Genomic DNA, 19711 nt, shown 5'->3' with positions numbered 1-19711 from the left:
GGCAACAATAAAATTGTTGATGACAGCGTCAAATGTGAAAGTCTGGAATATTGGCCATAATAATAGTGAATGATAGAAGATGTGCCTGTAGTGCTGTGTCTAGTTGCCACGTCTTTAAGGGAGAAAATAATTATTGGTTGTTCTTGGAGCTTTAAAAATAAATTGTACTAAAGAATATAATGTATTATTATTATTTATATATTGTTAACGTATTCAGCTGCGCTTTTTACGGTTTTGCATTGAGGTATAAAACAGCAGGTAATTGACAAGCAAAATAATGGCGTGAGAATCAAGAGGTGAAGAGGGCCTTACGCAAACAACCTTACGATCTATATATATTGTCAGTTACTAATTTTCTGCCTTCGCTCGTCTGTACACACGTTTTCAGCGTTCATTAAAACATCAGTTCCTCAGTCAGTCTGTGCGGCGTCAATATGTAGTATGGTCACTGCTGAAACAGTCCTAAAAGGGATTTACAAGGTTCTATACTAAAGCGAGAATTCAAATTTAAGGCCAGAGCAACTGAACAGTCTTCCTGTTAATCTTTGGCCCATTCTCCAGAGAGAATTTTAGATTCCACTTTAATAAGGTTACCACCTGTACGCTGATGACACCCAGCTATATCTCTCCTCCCCGGACCTCTCCCCTGCTGTCCTGCAACGTGTCACTGCTTGCCTTTCTTCCATCTCTGACTGGATGTCCTCCCGCTTTCTGAAACTCAATCTCTCAAAAACTGAGCTCCTTGTCTTTCCTCCTCCTAATACTGATCCTCCTCTTTCGCTCTCCCTTCAAGTTTGTGGTACCAACATCAGTCCATCCTTGCAAGCGCGCTGTCTTGGCGTCATACTTGACTCTGGTCTCACCTTTGAGCCTCACATCTAGCATGTTGCCAAATCCTGTAGATTCCATCTTAAAAATGTTATGGTACTTTTTGAAAGTAAACCAAAATGTTCAAATGTCTATCTGTTCCTGTCCAAATCAATAAAATTAAATTGCGTATATACGCTGAAGTAATTAAGTCTGACACACAAGGTTCAGGTTAAAATAACTTCGAGAAAGTTTATTGGCAAGTGAAGAAAAAGCGGGCGCGCAGGCCCTTTTAAGAGGCATTTTGCGTCATCATTGATTATTAGAATATCAGCAAATAAACACCATCAATTGGATTAATTGTTAAGTGTCGGTGTTAGTGTCTTACCTATTGGTTCAAAAATAAAAAGGTTAGTCCCGTGCCCACCCATCAGAGGTGGGATTATTCTGGACACGGGTGGGGATAAGGGGGTCCTAAGCGTCATTTTACACGGTCAATGATATCAGGCTTTATGTCCAGGTGCAAGGTCTCTTATGAATAGAACATTTCATTACTACTGTGTTCTGTGGCCTTCAAACTATACTATCTTACAAATTCTAAGGAGTAGCCAGCAAGTCTTAAGGAGTAACCAGCACCTCCTGGTATTTGTCCTTGTAGGAAAACACAGTCTTTGTCTACTGTACTAATTGGGTTGGGAAGTTCAGTCACGTAATGTAGTTTTAAAATGAACAAGTTAAGTCATGAGGACAAAATGGAGGATTGAAAGAGTCAGGTTAGGGGGACAAAATGGAGGATGAAGTCACAGTATAAAGTTAAAATGGAGTTAGTACAATAATTCAATACAAGTACAATAGTAATTTTTAATAATTCCACATCAGTCCCCCCTATGAAATGTTAGATTCTAAGAGATAAAACTTTATTATGTTAGTATCAGAAGACGTGTTAACCCAAAGGCACAGAAACCCCGTGGCCGCTAGTCAGGTGTTAATGCAAAGTGCAAGTCTGTCCCTAGAGCTGACCCTAATAATAGGCTAACTCATCCATCAGTATGGCTCTCGAACACTTCACACCCATGGGTGTCCCATGGCAGCTAACCCACCACTTCTCCGCACGGGGCCTTTACCATTCACTGACAGATGCTGTCCCTAAGCTAGTCCCTTCCTAGAATTCCTGCACTTTATCAACAAAAGGGAATGTTTGCAGCGGCAGACAGGGTGAATTGATGTCTTGGGATTCTTGGTCATCAACTTCGAGATGGGTGAAAGTGGGTGCCGTTTGGTCAACAGTCTTCATGAGGGATTTTCTCAGACATGGGAGGACACAACAAAAGAGAAGAGCAAGAATAAAAAGAAAAATTAGTATAGCCATACCAATCTGCATTAAAGCCTTTTGCCATCCTGTCATCCAACCAAACCATCTTTCCCAGGGATCTTTTATCCCAGAATTCCTTTTTAACTCTTCAGACAGGTCATTTAATTTTTCTATGGCTAATGTAACTTTACCATTAGGGCCTGTGTTTTCTGGGATATATGTACAACATGTCATGGTGTCGGGTAAAATTTTACAAACCCCTCCTTTCTCGGCTAAGATCATATCCAGGGCCATTCTGTTCTGAAAAGTCATTTGGGATGTGGCCTGCAGCTGTTCGGCCAACCCCTGGAGGGCGTCTCTGGTGTAATTAACAAAACGCTGTTGGTTGTAATAAATATAATTTATCCAGTTTAAATTCTTGTTTGCGGTAACTATGGTAAAAATTGATTCAAATCCTGCAGCAACCTCATCCCTTGCTTTAAACTCATTGGGCACCCCCCTAGGCACTCCAATGGCATCAATATACACATGAGGATCAAAACTTCCTTTCACTGGGGCGTCACGCTTAACCTTAGTGTGTTTGGACCCATGGGTGACGAGGTGTGTGTCAGAGATGATATGTATAGGCATAATAGCTTTAGCCAAAGTACACTCCCCCCACCACTGTTTGTCCATTCTGGATCTTAGCTGTAAATCCCCACACAACCAGTAAATATCCCCTAATGACCTGGTGTGAAACTGCAACAAGTCCATAGAGACATTTCTGTAGGTAGCACAATACCCCTTGGAGAAGTTACCCAAGAATTTACCTATTCCATCGTAATTAGCATAACAAGTGTAATTACCTTTATACACGGTAATACCATCTGGGGGTTTGACATCCTGGGTTAGGAGAGGATACTCCTTTGTCCATGCAATACATATGGACCTGTTAAAATTATAGTGATAGGCAAAAAGGCTTAAAACACATTCTTCTATATCTACTGGTAGGATTAGAGGCACGGTTCCCAGGTGAGGCCGGGCACCGCCACACACATAACATGCAGTTCTATTATGCTTATTAGCATTATATTTCATCCATTCTAACCATAGATTTACATCATTAAAACCTGTTTCAGCGGCCATGGTATCTTCAAAAGTGGGGTTAGCAATGGCCATCATGTCTTGAAAGGTCTGAATATGAGGTTTTAATGGGTTAGGGACCATATGGGTGGCCCCTTGCCACTCAGAAGAGTTGCACATATCTTTAAGGTAGAAATGCCCTAACTTTTTATAGGAACCCTTTTTCCAATACATTCCCATCACATACTGGTCCGCATCTGTTGGGCTTGGATGCTCAATGTTAAGGATTAATTTAATTGGTGTACTCCCCCCAGGCTTTCTCAAAGTCATTCTCTGGAGGAGGGATCTACCATGATCATCTACTTTAGATACGGCACTTTTTGGTTTGTAACCCCAGGCAGGCCCGGCATTCCATCCCGCCGCCCCCCAATGGTCACAATTGTGCCCCCATTGCTTGTCAACTACACAAACATATGGGTCTTTCGAATGAGGGATATCTCTATAGATACTCTGGATTTGTGGTGTGGGAAATGGGCATTCTACAATATCACAGTAGTCAAAGGTATAAGTAGCCACCTGGGTGCACGATGAATTATACCAGAAGGTGTACCCACTAGTGTCTTTGGTAATGGCTACTTGCTGGGCCTTCATAAGGCTAATTAAGGAGAAGATGTACCAGAGATACATGTTTATGCGATATTCGCTTCCTCTGGGGCAGGAGATTTCTTGCAGTGGGAAGCGTGGATCCAATTTGGCCTACCGGCCAATTTGACGGAGGTTGCGGTAATCAGGAGAACTTGGAATGGACCGTCAAATCTTGGTTCTAGGGTATTTTTCCGCACAAACTTCTTGACCAGGACCCAATCTCCAGGAAGTAGGTTATGAGAACCTGTATCCAATTCGGGATCTGGAATTGAAGAGAAAACTTGGGCATGTATTTTGTTTAGGACACTTGCAAGTTCAGTTACATAGTCTACTAAAACATCTGATTGGAGTTGCAACTGCTGCGGATAATAACAACCTAGCCTGGGTGCTGTCCCAAATAGAACCTCATATGGGGACAGTGAATGCTTCCCTCTAGGTGTGTGCCTAACACTAAATAAAGCTATTGGTAGGCTTTCTGGCCAGGGCATCTTTGTTTCTTGTGACATTTTTAACATTCTGGTTTTTAGAGTGCCATTCATGCGCTCCACTTTACCACTACTTTGTGGGTGGTAAGGGGTATGGAAGGCTAGGGTCACCCCTAGGGCAGTCCAAATTTCTTTAGTCACAGTTGCTGTAAAGGCTGGGCCTTGATCACTCTCAATGACTTCTGGGAGTCCGAATCTACATACAATATCTGTAAGTAGGCGCCTTGCGGTTGTTTTTGCAGTGATATTGGCCACTGGGTAGGCTTCTGGCCAGCCTGAGAACATGTCCACTATTACTAGTGCATATTCATGGGGCCCACTCTTGGGCATTTGGATGTGGTCAATTTGAATCCGCTGGAAGGGGTACATGGGCTTTGCCAGGTGTTTCGCAGGTACTTTAACTGGTCTTCCTGGATTGCATTTTGCACAAATGACACAGGCCTTGCAGAAGCTATTGATCAATGTTGTGATTCCAGGTGCTTCATAATACTTCTGTATGAGGGCGGCCATCAATTCTTTTGACAGGTGTGCAGGCCCATGTGCCCATTGGACAACTGCTGGATACAAATTTCTGGGAAGACAAAATTTGAAGTTGTTGTAATATATTCCGTCCTTTTGGACAGCTCCTTTCTTTTTCCATTTCTGGATTTCTTCAGGAGTGACTGCAGCTTGCTGTTCTTGTAAAATTCGCAAATCAGTAGGAAGAGTTTGCAGAGCAAAAATAGGGACTTCTTCTTCTTCTTGTCCGGACACTTCTTCATCCACTTCCTGCAGATCCCTGGCCGCTAGCTTAGCAGCCTGATCAGCTAAATGGTTGCCCTTTGCTTCATCTGTATCCAATTTCCCATGGGCCTTGACTTTCAAAACGGCCACTTCTTCGGGAAGTAGGAGGGCATCCATTAGCTCCTTGATTGCAGTGCTGTGTTTGACTGGTGTACCGGCGGTGGTAAGAAATCCTCGTGTCTTCCAAATTAGGCCGAAGTCATGTGCCACACCCAGAGCATATCTTGAATCTGTATAGATGTTGGCACGTTTTCCTTCGGAAATTTTGCATGCTGAAGTCAGAGCCTGTAATTCAGCTTCTTGCGCAGACATTGCTGGCGGTAAGGATGATGATTTGATGACTTCGTCTGTTGTGGTTACGGCATATCCTGTGTGATATGTTCCTCCTTCATCGGCATATCTTGATCCATCCACAAACAGGGTAAAATCCGGATCTGGTAATGGATTCTCATGCACAGTTGGTAAGTGCACTGTTTCCATTTTCATCTGTTCAAAACAGTCATGAGGTGTTTCTGGGTCATAATCATTCTTTATGACCAGGTCTTGAAATTCCTTTTCCAGGAAATGGCGTGGCCATGCTTCCAGAAGGTCAGTTGTTGGGTATTTGGCAATACCATTTTCCTGTAGCTGTTCTTCATTCATGGTGGCCCATAGTTTTGCCATGGGCCCAAGATCATTCCATGACCTTGTCTTCAACTTGGTAACAGGAATATGTGGGATAGCGGTATCCCAATGGCGGTAGAGGTAGTTAAGTTGTTGAGGTAGCTGGACCAAGACCATGCTATTACCTTCAGAGTCACAATAAAAGTCTTGTGCAGTGAGCTTTACATCGGTCCAGTGGTAAAGCTCATCTTCATAGCAAGGTTCGGGAGTAATGTTTGGCTTGTACCACATGGTACAGAAGGCGTAATCCGGACCTTCACAAAGAGGTGTCTCATCTTCATAAAATGACAAATGTGGATGCATGACTTTCTTGATACATCCACAGAGCAGGTAGATGTAGGTTTCATCTGTGATAAATCCATAATAGATACCCCCCGTAATCCGGACCTTCACAAAGAGGTGTCTCATCTAATTCTATGATCTGAGCTTTCTTTCGTGCAGGGCCCGGGTAAGGTGACAGGACCGGAGGATGAGCGGGGGTCCCAGATGCGGGGGTGGCTAGCGAGTCATAACCGGGGGATAGGTAGTCACCGGGAATTACCGGCATCAGGGCTGTACTGGGGGCCGCCATATTAGTGGCCGGAAAGGGTATTGTATTAGGGTTAAGGGAAGAAATGGCGGCCATGTTGGATGTGGGCACATCCGGAGCAGACTGTGTCGGACTGGGCATGACCGGGACCTGGGGAGTGGCTTGGGGAAGGGGTAGTGGATATCCGGGATAGGGCAGAGTCATGGGATACGGGAAGGGGTAGGGCCAGGCTGGGGAGGGGAAGGAGGTGGGGTATTGGACTGGGGTGGAGATGGGAGGGGACGGAGAGGGATTGGTAGGGGTGGGTGGAGGGGAAGGAGTCGGGGCGAGGGTGGAAGAGGTGGTTAGTTGGGCGGATGAGGAGGGGAGGGGGTCATGAACGGAGAGGGAGCGTAGGGAAGGAATGGCAGATGAAATGTTAGGGAGAGGTACAGCAGGTAGCGTAGGGATGGATGAGGATGATGGGAATGTTAGGGACGGGGAGGGGGAAAAGAAAGATCCATCAGAATTCAGGACCGGTCAAACAGGGGAGGTGGCGGGATGGGTGTTAGGAGGATTGGGAGTGGGGAACATAGTCAGCTGGCTATCACCCACTGCTGACTGAACCTTGGGGATAGACGTCCCCTGGGCGCCACTTTGGGGCGCTGGCTGAGGGTAGACCCCAGCAACACAATTCTGATGATACACAAACAATTTCACACCTTTGTGATTTATTTCTTCCTCAACCCAACCTTCTAGCTGAATAGCCTTCGCTACTCTGTACCATGCTTCAGCAGTCTTTAATAAACCATTATCTGTAAGCTTGCCTTTCATTTCTGCCAGTAACTTACGCCAACTTTCTTTTGCAATCTTCCACCCGTTGGTACAGTAATTTTACATACTTTTGCAATCTTTACAACACCTTTAACCATCTCCTCACCCTCTCTGTTTTCTACCAAATCACATGCTAACCAGCCCTTACTGGGCTTGCTTAAATCCTGCCCCATAATCCCCCTACCCCTATACCAGCGTCCTAGATATAGAGAGAGAGAAGGAAAACGGAACAAGAACGTCTACAATGCTCGACTGCCACCCGAGAACCGTGGGACTTTCTCAGGTGCGTCTTCCCAAAACGTAGACTAGTCACTGAATCCGCCTACCCGGGGTGGTAGACGCGGATTGGAGTGAGGTGAGAAGTGTGTGACCAATCACTTCTCCTTTAAGAGGAATGGGAGTGGATAGTATAATAATATAGGAAGTACAGAAAAGATGAAAGGCAAGGAAAATCCTTAGAGACAGACACAGGAGTTCATGAGACTCCTATTAAACAAACAAGACAACAATACAGTTGAAATACAGTGCATGCATCACAATTCAAATGAAATCAACAGTAATTCCTTTCCTTTACTCGTGTGCTTACTCCAAAGTCACCTCCCTCAATCTTAGTATCTTACTACCAACGGCCAAGGATAACAGCTAACACCGGTCCGAAATCCATATGCCTCCCTCGTCACAGCAGCCCACTCGTAGTGTCTGCGCTACCCTCACCCTTGTAGTGCCCCTATAAAGACCCACTTTATAAGTCCCACTACTCCGTGGTGATGAAGACAGCAATGCCTGCCCGAATTCACACACCACAAAATAAAAATTGGAATGGCTCCAGCTCAGCGCTCAAAGCTGGAGGGTACCACCACTCTGCAAGCAGAGTAACGTGCACAGAGAAGCTAGCTAGGCTATCAAAGTGACACAAGAAGGATCCCCAGGAAACTATGAGTCTACACAATCTCCACAGATCCAACACACCTCTTTTTCCCTACAGCCCCAGCCACAAGGCTCCTAAAAGAGTTAAACAGGAAAAGATGACCCCCAGGAACACATCCACAGGTCAACCCCCCTTTTTCCCTACAACCACAGCACCGTGGTTCCTAAAAGGGGTAAAACAGGCAACAGAAGACCAAGGCAAATCCCCTCAGGTCCACCCCCCTTTATCCCAAAAGAGGTAAAATACAAACAGATAGACAGACACACTGAAGACCCAGGCAAGTCCCCTCAGGTCCACCCCCCTTTATCTCAAAATGGGGAAACAGGCAAACAATTCAAACACACCCAGGCAACAGATAGACTAAAATGCAGGTAAAACAGGTGGGTAACGAGGCACCGGGCAAGATATTACCTGTCTTTGATGTCCTCCCGGGAAGCAGTCACAGACACGTGGACGGGTCAATCAAAGGGGCCGGAACATACCGGTGGCTCTGCAGAAGTCTCTACCGTGTACCTGGAGGTGATCAATCTCCTTTCCTTCCCCCCGGATTCCTCCGTCCACCCTTGTCTTCCTTAGGACGGCTCACCGGCCGGACATAGCCCGATGCCCCACGTTGGGCGCCAAGTTGTTATGGTACTTTTTGAAAGTAAACCAAAATGTTCAAATGTCTATCTGTTCCTGTCCAAATCAATAAAATTAAATTGCGTATATACGCTGAAGTAATTAAGTCTGACACACAAGGTTCAGGTTAAAATAACTTCGAGAAAGTTTATTGGCAAGTGAAGAAAAAGCGGGCGCGCAGGCCCTTTTAACCCCTTAAGGACACATGACATGTGTGACATGTCATGATTCCCTTTTATTCCAGAAGTTTGGTCCTTAAGGGGTTAAGAGGCATTTTGCGTCATCATTGATTATTAGAATATCAGCAAATAAACACCATCAATTGGATTAATTGTTAAGTGTCGGTGTTAGTGTCTTACCTATTGGTTCAAAAATAAAAAGGTTAGTCCCGTGCCCACCCATCAGAGGTGGGATTATTCTGGACACGGGTGGGGATAAGGGGGTCCTAAGCGTCATTTTACACGGTCAATGATATCAGGCTTTATGTCCAGGTGCAAGGTCTCTTATGAATAGAACATTTCATTACTACTGTGTTCTGTGGCCTTCAAACTATACTATCTTACAAATTCTAAGGAGTAGCCAGCAAGTCTTAAGGAGTAACCAGCACCTCCTGGTATTTGTCCTTGTAGGAAAACACAGTCTTTGTCTACTGTACTAATTGGGTTGGGAAGTTCAGTCACGTAATGTAGTTTTAAAATGAACAAGTTAAGTCATGAGGACAAAATGGAGGATTGAAAGAGTCAGGTTAGGGGGACAAAATGGAGGATGAAGTCACAGTATAAAGTTAAAATGGAGTTAGTACAATAATTCAATACAAGTACAATAGTAATTTTTAATAATTCCACATCAAAAACATAGCCCGCATCCGCCCCTTTCTTGCACCAGATACTACCAAGGAGCTTGTCCATGCTCTAGTAATTTCCCGCATGGATTACTGTAACCCTCTCCTGATTGGTCTTGCCAAAAGCCGTACTGCACCCCTACAGTCCGTAATGAACGCTGCTGCTAGACTGATTTTCCTCTCTAGTCGTTTCTCTCACACCTCACCCCTCTGCCAGTCCTTACATTGGCTTCCTGTATGCTATAGGAGTAAATTCAAGGTACTAACTCACACCTATAAAGCACTGAACAACTCTAGCCCCTCTTATATCTCCTCACAGATCCATAGGTATGTCCCTTCTCGGTCTCTCCGCTCTGCCCGTGACCACCTCCTGTCCGTTGTCCGCACTCGTACAGCCAACTTGCAGGACTTCTCCCGGGCAGCTCCCTTCCTATGGAATAGCCTGCCTAACGCCATCAGACTCTCCCCTAGTTTTGCATCTTTTAAGAAGTGCCTTAAAACCCATTTCTTTAGGAAAGCTTATGGCCTCCAAGACTAACCAATACCTCACATACCTGTCTCTTGCCCTCTCCAAAAGGGCAGTCCACCTTATTTGATTGCAAATTCCTGTCCTAATGTGTTTTACACCCCACCTCCTATAGAATGTAAGCTCGATCGAGCAGGGACCTGTTCAACCTATTGTTCCTGTAAGTTTATTTGTAATTGTCCTATTTATAGTTAAATCCCCTCTCATCATATTGTAAAGCGCTACGGAATCTGTTGGCGCTATATAAATTGCAATAATAATAATAATAATGTTCTTGGATCTGTTAGAAACTTGTATAGTTTGCTGTGTACGGTGTCGATTGTATATTATAAATAAAGCTGATTGATGTTGGACTTTTTATAACTTGTATAATATTATTTATTGAAAAAGAAATGTGTTGTTGTTTTTTTTTGTTTTGCTTTTTCAAGTTGTCACTCAGAAAATTTAATATTTTTCCTGCTCTCTCAACAGTTGCAGTACCACGCAGGACTGGCGTCTGGTCTCCTTAATCAGCAATCTTTAAAGCGTTCCGCCAATCAAATGGGTGTGTCTGTAAAGCGAAGGCCGAAAGCCCAACCCACCACGCTAGTCCTTCCACTTCAGTAAGTAGTATTTTTAAATGGATGTTGCATATCTTGCAACATTGGGAGGGGTATATAGTTGGTATTGGGGGATGATGGGACATAGCCCAGTGGCGCATCTTGCGTCGCTATAACAGGTGAGTCTGCCTGGAAAAAATGGCAGGCGTAGCTAATGAAGAGGTTGTCGAAGATCACTCTGCATGGTCCTAGTGAGTACTGTGCTTCATGGGGAAGTGGGACTGTCGTGACGAAATTGGGAAAGTTGGGTGAAAAAGGACAGTTATAGCATGTGACAGTTTTGTGTTTTTTCTCTCTGTATATTGTTCTGAATATACATTTTTTTCACATTTGCTTGTTTTGTCTTTTTATTGCTAAATGAATCCTTGCATGTTACAAAAGTTAAGTAATGAGAAAAACAAGACCTGATTTCTCAGTGAGAACTATTCATTTTGTCAAGTGTACAAGTTTGGAGAGTGATGGACCTACCCAGAAACAAAGAAGATATCCCCCACAGTCCGAGATAATAAGCGTAATCTCAACGTATCCTGAAATCAGTACACTGCCAAATACCCTAAAATGTAAGCTTGTTGAGCAGGGCCTATTCCCCCCCCGCCCACTTTCATAATATTGTAAAGCGCTGCGGAATTAGTTGGCGCTATTTAAATACCAATAATAATCTATTTAGAATTAAAATAATCAAATAAAATTGTAATCCACCACCATGTAGCAACCTAGTGCATCTTCAGTATTTTTTGCAGAGTAGCACTAAAGTTTGAGACTCTTGATGTCTGCTTTTGTCACTTTAATTCTACTTAGAAAGGCCTAGATAGTTTGCTCTGAGCCCGCGGGGCTTTGTTATTGCAAAGTATTAACTACCAATATTCACGGGATAGCTTGCAGATAACCTGTAATGAAGTCATAATCCCCGCACACCACATCGCTTCCTCTCTCTTGGATTGGCGCACAGAAAGCAGCCTAATTAAAAATTAAAACACTGTTTGCATTTCCAGCGTAGAGAAATAGGTATTTGTACAAGGCCGGATTGAGCTAATAAGAATAAGATCTGTGTTCAATAAGTTTCATTATATAAAAAAATAAGCTCATTTAATATTCTTCAGGCTTTGCTAACCTACATGACCATTTTAAAAGTAACAGCCCAAGAAAACTTCAACTCGTTGTTTCTTTCTTGAATTTATTATATTTTACTCACTATGATTCCCTTTCAAGCAGAGGTGTGAACTCTGTCAAGCATACATGGTAGAAACACAGTATGCTATATGGACCTAGAGGTGTCAGCACAGCAAAGCGGCAAATAAACCTCTTCCAAATCCCTTGTTTCGAAGAGTAGAGCTCGATGCGGCAAGGGGAGAAATAATATTAGGATGCAAAATGCCAAAGTGCGGGTAGGCAACAGGTAGGCCAATACCAGAAACCGTTGATTATCAAGTACCACAGAGAGATGTAACTTAATCCATGGTCTATCTTTGACCAAGCCTAAGGAGAAGCAGACTGACTAGAATTATAAAAAAACATTTTGGAGTCTCTGAGCATTTAAGTGAAGACCAGAGGAAAACCAAAGTCAAGGCTGATGGTAAATGGGCGAGATTAAAAACCGCCCCAGATGTGAAAAGTTGGATACCAGAAAACAAAATATGGAGCACTCTGCTGGAAATCTAGCAATAACTTAGCATGGTGATTCAAAATCGCATGCATTTGCATCTGATTTTGAAGTTTTAGCAGCCATAGACTGGTATGGTAACAGTAGGTCATTGTGTGAAAAGACTCTCTTAAAGGACCACTATAGTGCCAGGAAAGCAAACTCGTTTCCTGGCACTATAGGGTCTTTAGGTCCCCCCCCACCCTCATGGCCCCGCTCCCGCCGGGCTGAAGTGGGAGGAAGGGGTTAAACACTCACCTTTCTCCGGCGCCGGGCTCCCTCGGCGCTGGGAACTCTCCTCCCTCTTCCGACATCAGAGCTGAGCAAGAGCCACGCGCGCATTCAATCAGACCATAGGAAAGCATTTCTCAATGCTTTCCTATGGACGTCAGCGTCTTCTCACTGTGATTTTCACAGTGAGAAGCGCAGAAGCGCCTCTCGCGGCTGTCAATGGGACAGCCACTAGAAACTGCTATGGTTACAGCTGGATGGTTAACCCTAGATGGACCTGGCACCCAGACCATTTCACTGAGCTGAAGTGGTCTGGGTGCCTATAGTGGTCTTTTAATGTCAGGACCTTGGTACAAGGTCAGGACCCATGCACCTCATCCTGCTGATACATAGAAGAAACTAAATACCAGCAGCATTGCTTCTTCTCTGGGTTTTATTTATTTAAAATATCCAACAGAGTGGTTTTGGCATATAGTTTTATTTTTTGTCAGGTTTATAGATTTGAATGAAAAATATACCCCTGAACAGTGCTCCCCTGAATCAGCTCAATGCCTCCTGTGTCTTCCAAGGATTCCAAGTCCAGAGATCAAATTCTGCCAGATTCCTTCTGAAGGCCACAGATGAAGTGTATAGCCAATCATAGACAAGCAGGTGTAAGCTCTGTATATCTTATTTATTCCTGCTATGTAATCCGTTATTGTAACAGATTTCTTTTATATCAGGACTTGGTTAAGTCCAGTCACCAGATCTTTTAAAATGTTACTGCTGGTACTACATTTTTGGGTATTCAATGTAAAAAAAAAAAAAAAAAAAATTCCTTTACAGACTCCTAGAAAAATCATGTTCCTCCTAACTATGTGTGGATCCAGAGGTCTATACCTATTTGTTAATATGTGCTATGCTCCCAATGTATTTGTGAGGTTTTGATAATCCACAAGAAGGAGCCACCAAGGATTAACCAAACGTTACCAAAGCTGTGATGGTTTATAACAGTGGACCTTGCACTGAGGGTCACGTCTGACAACTTCTGTGTTTCTATGTAAGCTTTAAAAAACTATTTGTTCGGAATTAAGGCTCAGTGATCTACGGGATTGGGGAACAGGGTTAGTGAATAGACATGGAAACCAAAATTGCTAGGATGGACCACCAATGATGTGTATCGTAAATCACTCGCCCACGTACTGAAGTCAGGCTTGGAAAGTACACCCAGGACAACTGCACAGCACCATATACAGGACCCACTTATATAGCACATTTAGCAAGTAAGAAATTGCGATGGGAGCATGCGAGTTTGGAGGGGACCCTGTAAGTGTTTGAATGTGTGCCACTGGTAATATTGCATGTGGGAGATTCAAAAAAATAGTGTTTTCTCTCACGGTTACCCTTACGCTAACTACGTTTGTAAAAGTTATTCACTCTGTGCAACTGTGTTTTTAGGAGCGCTCAATCAAAGAAAGACAGGACAGGCGTCCTAAAACAGGGCTGCCCCTCTGATTCAGTACAGTAGGAGTTAGGACATAAATAAGAGTTGGAGCAGAGAAATAGTTATATAGACTATTAATGTTAGGGCGCCTGCTTTTTAAAATATAAAAATGTTCTCATTGCGTGGATCTGCTTACTAGAGCTAGCATTGAGATTATAAATAAAAACAAATTAAACGTGAAAATAACGTACAATTTACACTATTCCAACACGTTCATTAATCGATTAAAGCACCAAGCACTGAAATTCCCTGAGGCTGTAACAAATAGAGCTCCACTCTGAAGCTGCCATACTACAACCTAGTACTTTTGTTTATTCATCTTCTAGGGCCCTCAGCATTCATCTCAGATGTACAGAAGCAAGTTTCCCCACATTATTTCTCATATTCCTGTAAATTTGTTGTCTGCCCCTTTTCATATAAATAAAGCTTTCATTTGTTGTCAGCGATGGATTTCATTGGCACAGGATGTTTGTGTTTCCACAGTTGCGTGTGTAAGATTTACAAACGTCTTCAATCTAATTTGGCTGAAATAAGCTTTTCCTATTAATATAATCCCACCCCGATAACATTCCATAAAACCTGTTACATAAAATGTTTGTCCTGAAGGTAATCCTTGCTTAACAGACCGCGCAATTAAATGCAGTAGCTTTGGAGTTAATACTTCATAGTATACTCCAATGCTAAATATTCTGATATTAGTTGACACAAGTCAGACATGAAAACTGTAAGGCAAATGGTGCACTATAGTTTAGGTTTGTAGGCCTCAACCCCCCCCCCCCCCCCCCCCCCCATTTACATTTGAAATTTAAGTTTCAAATACCCACACTGGGAGTGTTTTCCAAGTCACATTGACTAATTCTCACTTTATTGAATAACCTTGTTAGATTTGGCAAAGTAGGGTATACACTGCTTCTTTCTTTCTCCATAATCTTCATATTAACAATCCTTTCAAATGACCACAAGCCGACACTCTCTTATTATAGGGTGTGTTGGTATTATAGAGTGTTGTTGGTGGCCCAGAGGTTGGTGACTGTTGGATATTAGGTCATTTTAAGTGACTTTGTGACTGACTGATAACCATTAATGTAACTGAAATGTAAAGCCAAAATCCAAAAATCTATTGTTGTAAGCTCTGTTATACACTCACCATCAACTTGGTGCGAAAAAAAAAGTAGGTGACTAGGAGGGAAGAGAGTGAAGATGATTTTGGGACAAGTACAATTGCAATTATTTATATAGCCCCAACATATTCACAGCGCTGTACTCTCGGGGGGGAAAAAAGAGACATTTCATTCTAGCAAAACATGTACGACATACGGGAACAGTAGGCAAAGAGGACCCTGCCCAAACCAGCTTACAATCTAAAGGCCAAAACAAGGACTGCCCTCTTAAAGTGGGACACTTGGAATAAGTGGATATGACTGAAATGGTCTTGCTGGCAATAGATGGATCAGAACTCTAAACCAGGCTAGGCCAAGTTCAGTATTTCCTAGAGATTGTTTTTAGTCCTCATCTCTCTGTCGTCAGGACCTCAAAGTAGATGTATCTTGACAGCAGCTGTCTTCAAAAGACCCTACTGGAGGATGTTCTTTTCTCTGTGTCTGGTTGTGACATCTGATACGTTCATCCAGATTTAGATGTTTGACCTTCTTAACTCAGTCTAATCTCCTTATACATAGACTCACGTGTGAGAATGGGTTTCCACCATGTAATCTTAACCCCCTCCCAAAAAAAAGTGTACAAAAGTCTACAATAAGCTCCTTTAAGTACTTATTTCAAGCTTGACTTTGAGTTATTTAACTTCCAAAGATAAAACGGCGTAAATGAAAAAGACGTAAATAAAGAAAAATCAACCTCAAGAACACCCAGGTGTGACATCTTTTGGCCGATTGTGTTGTTTCCCTTTTTGCAATACAGTTTGAGATATTTGCACATAGAATTCTATAAGACATAGTATAACAGTGTACCTCTGGGTTACTGCTGGAAGGATTACATTTCTGGCTACAACCCTTTCTTTGTGTGACCTTTTCTCTGTGTGCATCACTTTCTGATATCACATATTATTGTTGGCTGCTGAGCGTCTGTAGACCAATTAAGTCAAGTTCAAAGATTAAAGGAGACTTGTTGATGCAGCAATGTCACTTAGCACAGATTACTGCAATAAATGGAATATCTCTTTAACATACAGCACAAAGTATTTAAAAGAAACATGTTGTATTTGCCTCTAGACTGTAAGCTCGTTTGAGCAGGGCCCTCATCTAACTATTGTTCCTGTGTCATTGTCTAATTTTTTTTGTAAATCCCCCTCCCCCCCGTTCATAATATTGTAAAGCGCTGCGTAATTAGTTGGCGCTATATAAATATCAATAATAATAATATTAATAAAAAGGAACATGTTGGATTTGATTTTTTTGCTGTAGGGATGCCCATCTCAAATAGCAAGTGATGTGCATGATTTAGTATAGTTCTTCCCATTCATATAAAAACCTAACTTTAGATGTTGTACGCATTGAAATTAGAGCAGTCTACATACTGGTCAAAATTGCTATGGCTCTACAACTATTCCTTAAAGGCACAGACAAACCAACATGCGTATTACGTAAAGAGGTATTTTAACCTACATAACCACTACAGTCACACGGTTTGGAAATCGTTTTACAAAAAAAAAAAAAAAAAAAAGTGCTCTCGTGAAAAGTCACTGTTTGCAAATTCTAAGGGTAAGTTGCTCAGTTAATCTCAGGTGAAGTGCGCATGCATAAGCAAATTTTTATTTTTATTTTTATTTTAATATATGGTGACCTGATGAAGTTGCTATGATAACTAATTGGATATCGTACCTTTTTTGTTGAGATATATCCGATTTGTAAAATGGTGATCAGTATTGGTGGAGGCGGATGTAAGTGTAAAATAAAATCGTAATAAAAAAAATTGCAAATACTTTTTTTGCAAGCCAATCAGTGACTCTCTGCTTGCCATAGGTGTACAAAATGGTTCTGAAATATCTGATACCAAGTTTAGCTGGAAATCGTTTAATTCTGTCTTATTAAACAAAAAACTGCCAGGCAGATTTAAAAATGATCAATGTAAGGTAGAGCCGCTTTTAAATATTTCCTATTATAGGCAGATCAGCTTTATCCAGTAGACCTCTTCAACCATACTTTTCTGACGTGTAAGGTTTTTACCATTTTTAGGAGCAGAAAGAAATAAAGTTTACGAGAGTTCCTTTTCTGGTGTGTGTTTATCTATAGATATATTGAAACTCAGTGCATGAACGGTTAATATCTTGCTGTCCTAACACATTGGCATATGTAATTAAATGAAATCTGTATGAAAAGGGGGAACAAGAAAATCTATAATTAGACACTTCATTAGCATAGCTGTCATTCCATTCCTGATTTCCTCACAAGTGTGAGTGTTCAGGGCGAAGAGGGATAATAATTTTAATCTCTTGTACCTTGGAGGCACATAGTGACGTGAGCTCTGTTTAACATCCAATGCCGATTCTGCTTAACCTATTGCTTTGCTCGAGCATCTCTGTTTCACTAGCGGAGAACATAATTATAAAATCGTTGGGCAAAGACGACAACGTGTTTAAATGGGTTACAATACTGCATTGACAGATCATTCATTGCACTGTGGCCATTAGCTTACAACCTCAGGGAATGTCTGTTTTGGCTTTCGCCAAATGCTGGCACTATTAATGAATGCTGTCTGAAATTCCACGCTGTGCGCACGCTGAGAGATCCCAGGTGTTTTTTCAGCCTTTAACAAGGACGGCGACCAGCTTTGCGAAGTGGGATAATTGCGTTAGGATTTTAGTGCTGCAGTGACCCTGTTGGATCACTCCAGTGCTCTTCACTAATGCAGTGCCTATGCTGGCCGTTGATAGTTATATGGTCCATAAGGTCATGGCGGGAGATGTTAAGTATTTCAAGCTGTCTGGGTAGCAGCGACAGTCCCTTTGTGACGTAGGACATTTTAACAATAATAAAATGGGCTTTGCATTAATGGCTAGAGAATAGAAATCTATGCAGTGATATATATATATATTTTTTTTTTAAAGCGTTCAGCAGTTAACACATCTGCTCTTTGATTACCCGTTTCTTGTGCTTAGGATGTGTCTGGGTTTACCTGCCACCTTGTTTAACGACACGTGCTAGCGTCTTCCGCTAGTTCACTCTTTTTCCTTATTCCTCTTTCACTACTGTTCTCCAACACTCTTTCTATCTACTGCCCTCTCCTTCTCTATTTACATCTCTTCCCCCATCTCTCTACCCGTTTTCCCTTCTTTCTCTTAACTCTTCCCCCTCTTTGTTTTTTCCCTTTCCCCCTTGACTAGTTTTTTTTTTGCCTATCCCCACTCTTTCTCTTTAACTTCTCTCTCTCACTTTTCTATCCTTTTGTCTCTGTTCCTTCGTTCCACCCCAGTTTCCTGTGTATACTCCTTAATCAATATTGTAATATACTTAACATAAGGCATATTTAGAGGAAACAAAAATTATTCAACCGTGCACAAATTCCCTCAGTGTTCACACTGCCTCCGCTACAGGTCTCTTGTTTTAGTATAACGCTCAGCATAGCATGTACAGTGAGACTTTAAAATGGAAATAATTGGTATAACCAATTTGCTTTGCGGTAGAAGTCTAACTGCAAATTTCCATACACTAGTATAGGGGCAAGAGTGGACAAAAATAATGCTAGGTTATGTATATGGCTATTGAAGAACTTGTAGGGATAATTGTGGAGCAAAATATTACAAACAATATTTTGTGAAAATTATGAGAAAATCAAAAATGTAATATAAATATGGTAACATTATAGGACCACACCTAGAAATTAGATTTTAAGAGATTTTATCTCTGACCCTAAATTCTTGTAGTTCAACATAATGTTTTTAATTCAATACAATATAACATACAATAACTATATCAATTAAATATTTATTGTGACAACAACAATCTGTACAATCTATAGTAACATAAGCAGTGATCATACACAATATAACGAAGTACATTGCTTTAAGTATGTCAGAATATAATTTCCAGAGTACACAATGAAATCTGCATGAAGATCAATTTAGTTACTGGCTCAAAGAATTTTTCGCCAACAAATTCAATAACTCCACATAAAATATTGCATTGACAATATGCCAGGGTATCACAGTACAGTATCTCCTGCAACACAGAAGTGTAAACTACATGTATTACTGAAGTTTTAAACAGGAAAATAATTCATAAATTAATTCATCAATAATTACAGATTTTATACTTTTAAAGAATCATTGCATCATTTCAATCTGAGCTGCAAACACCTATTTTAAATATAAAGACTATTTTCCCTGAAAGGAAAAGTTTTTCGAATTGTGGAGTCATGTAACTTTAATTGTTGTGTTAATCCTACATCACCAACAAATGGGAAGCAGGAGTGGAATAGCTTTCTGGGAACAGTAGTTTTTTAGCACCTGATTCAGAAGTAGTTCAGGTGGTTGGTATTGAAGCGGGGAGGTTACGGTAATATAGTAACATAATATGCAAATATCCTTTGTGATGACTGTTCCCCTGGCAGTACAGTGGCCAAGAGGTGAAGGGGAAGGTGAGCTTTAACCCCTTAAGGACAGACGACGGATATATTCCGTCATGATTCCCTTTTATTCCAGAAGTTGTGTCATTAAGGGGTTAATTACCCAAACCTGTCCCTAGCAGGCACCACCATCTTCTTCCTGACTGTCCTCTTCAGCTCCAAGA

General features: G+C 41.9%; 1 protein-coding gene across 1 annotated transcript in view; it reads left to right on the top strand.

The window, feature by feature from the left end:
- Positions 1-19711, top strand: part of MED27 (mediator complex subunit 27) — a 244358-nt gene that overhangs the window by 92552 nt on the left and 132095 nt on the right. Inside the window, exon 3 of the mRNA XM_063432486.1 lies at positions 10487-10617. Coding sequence (XP_063288556.1) covers positions 10487-10617 — 131 coding nt within the window. The remainder of the gene's footprint in view (positions 1-10486; positions 10618-19711) is intronic.

The sequence above is a fragment of the Pelobates fuscus genome, chromosome 9 (assembly GCF_036172605.1).
Source record: "Pelobates fuscus isolate aPelFus1 chromosome 9, aPelFus1.pri, whole genome shotgun sequence".
In the NCBI taxonomy this organism is placed as follows: Eukaryota; Metazoa; Chordata; class Amphibia; order Anura; family Pelobatidae; genus Pelobates; species Pelobates fuscus.
This window is presented reverse-complemented; position numbering and strand designations above follow the sequence as displayed.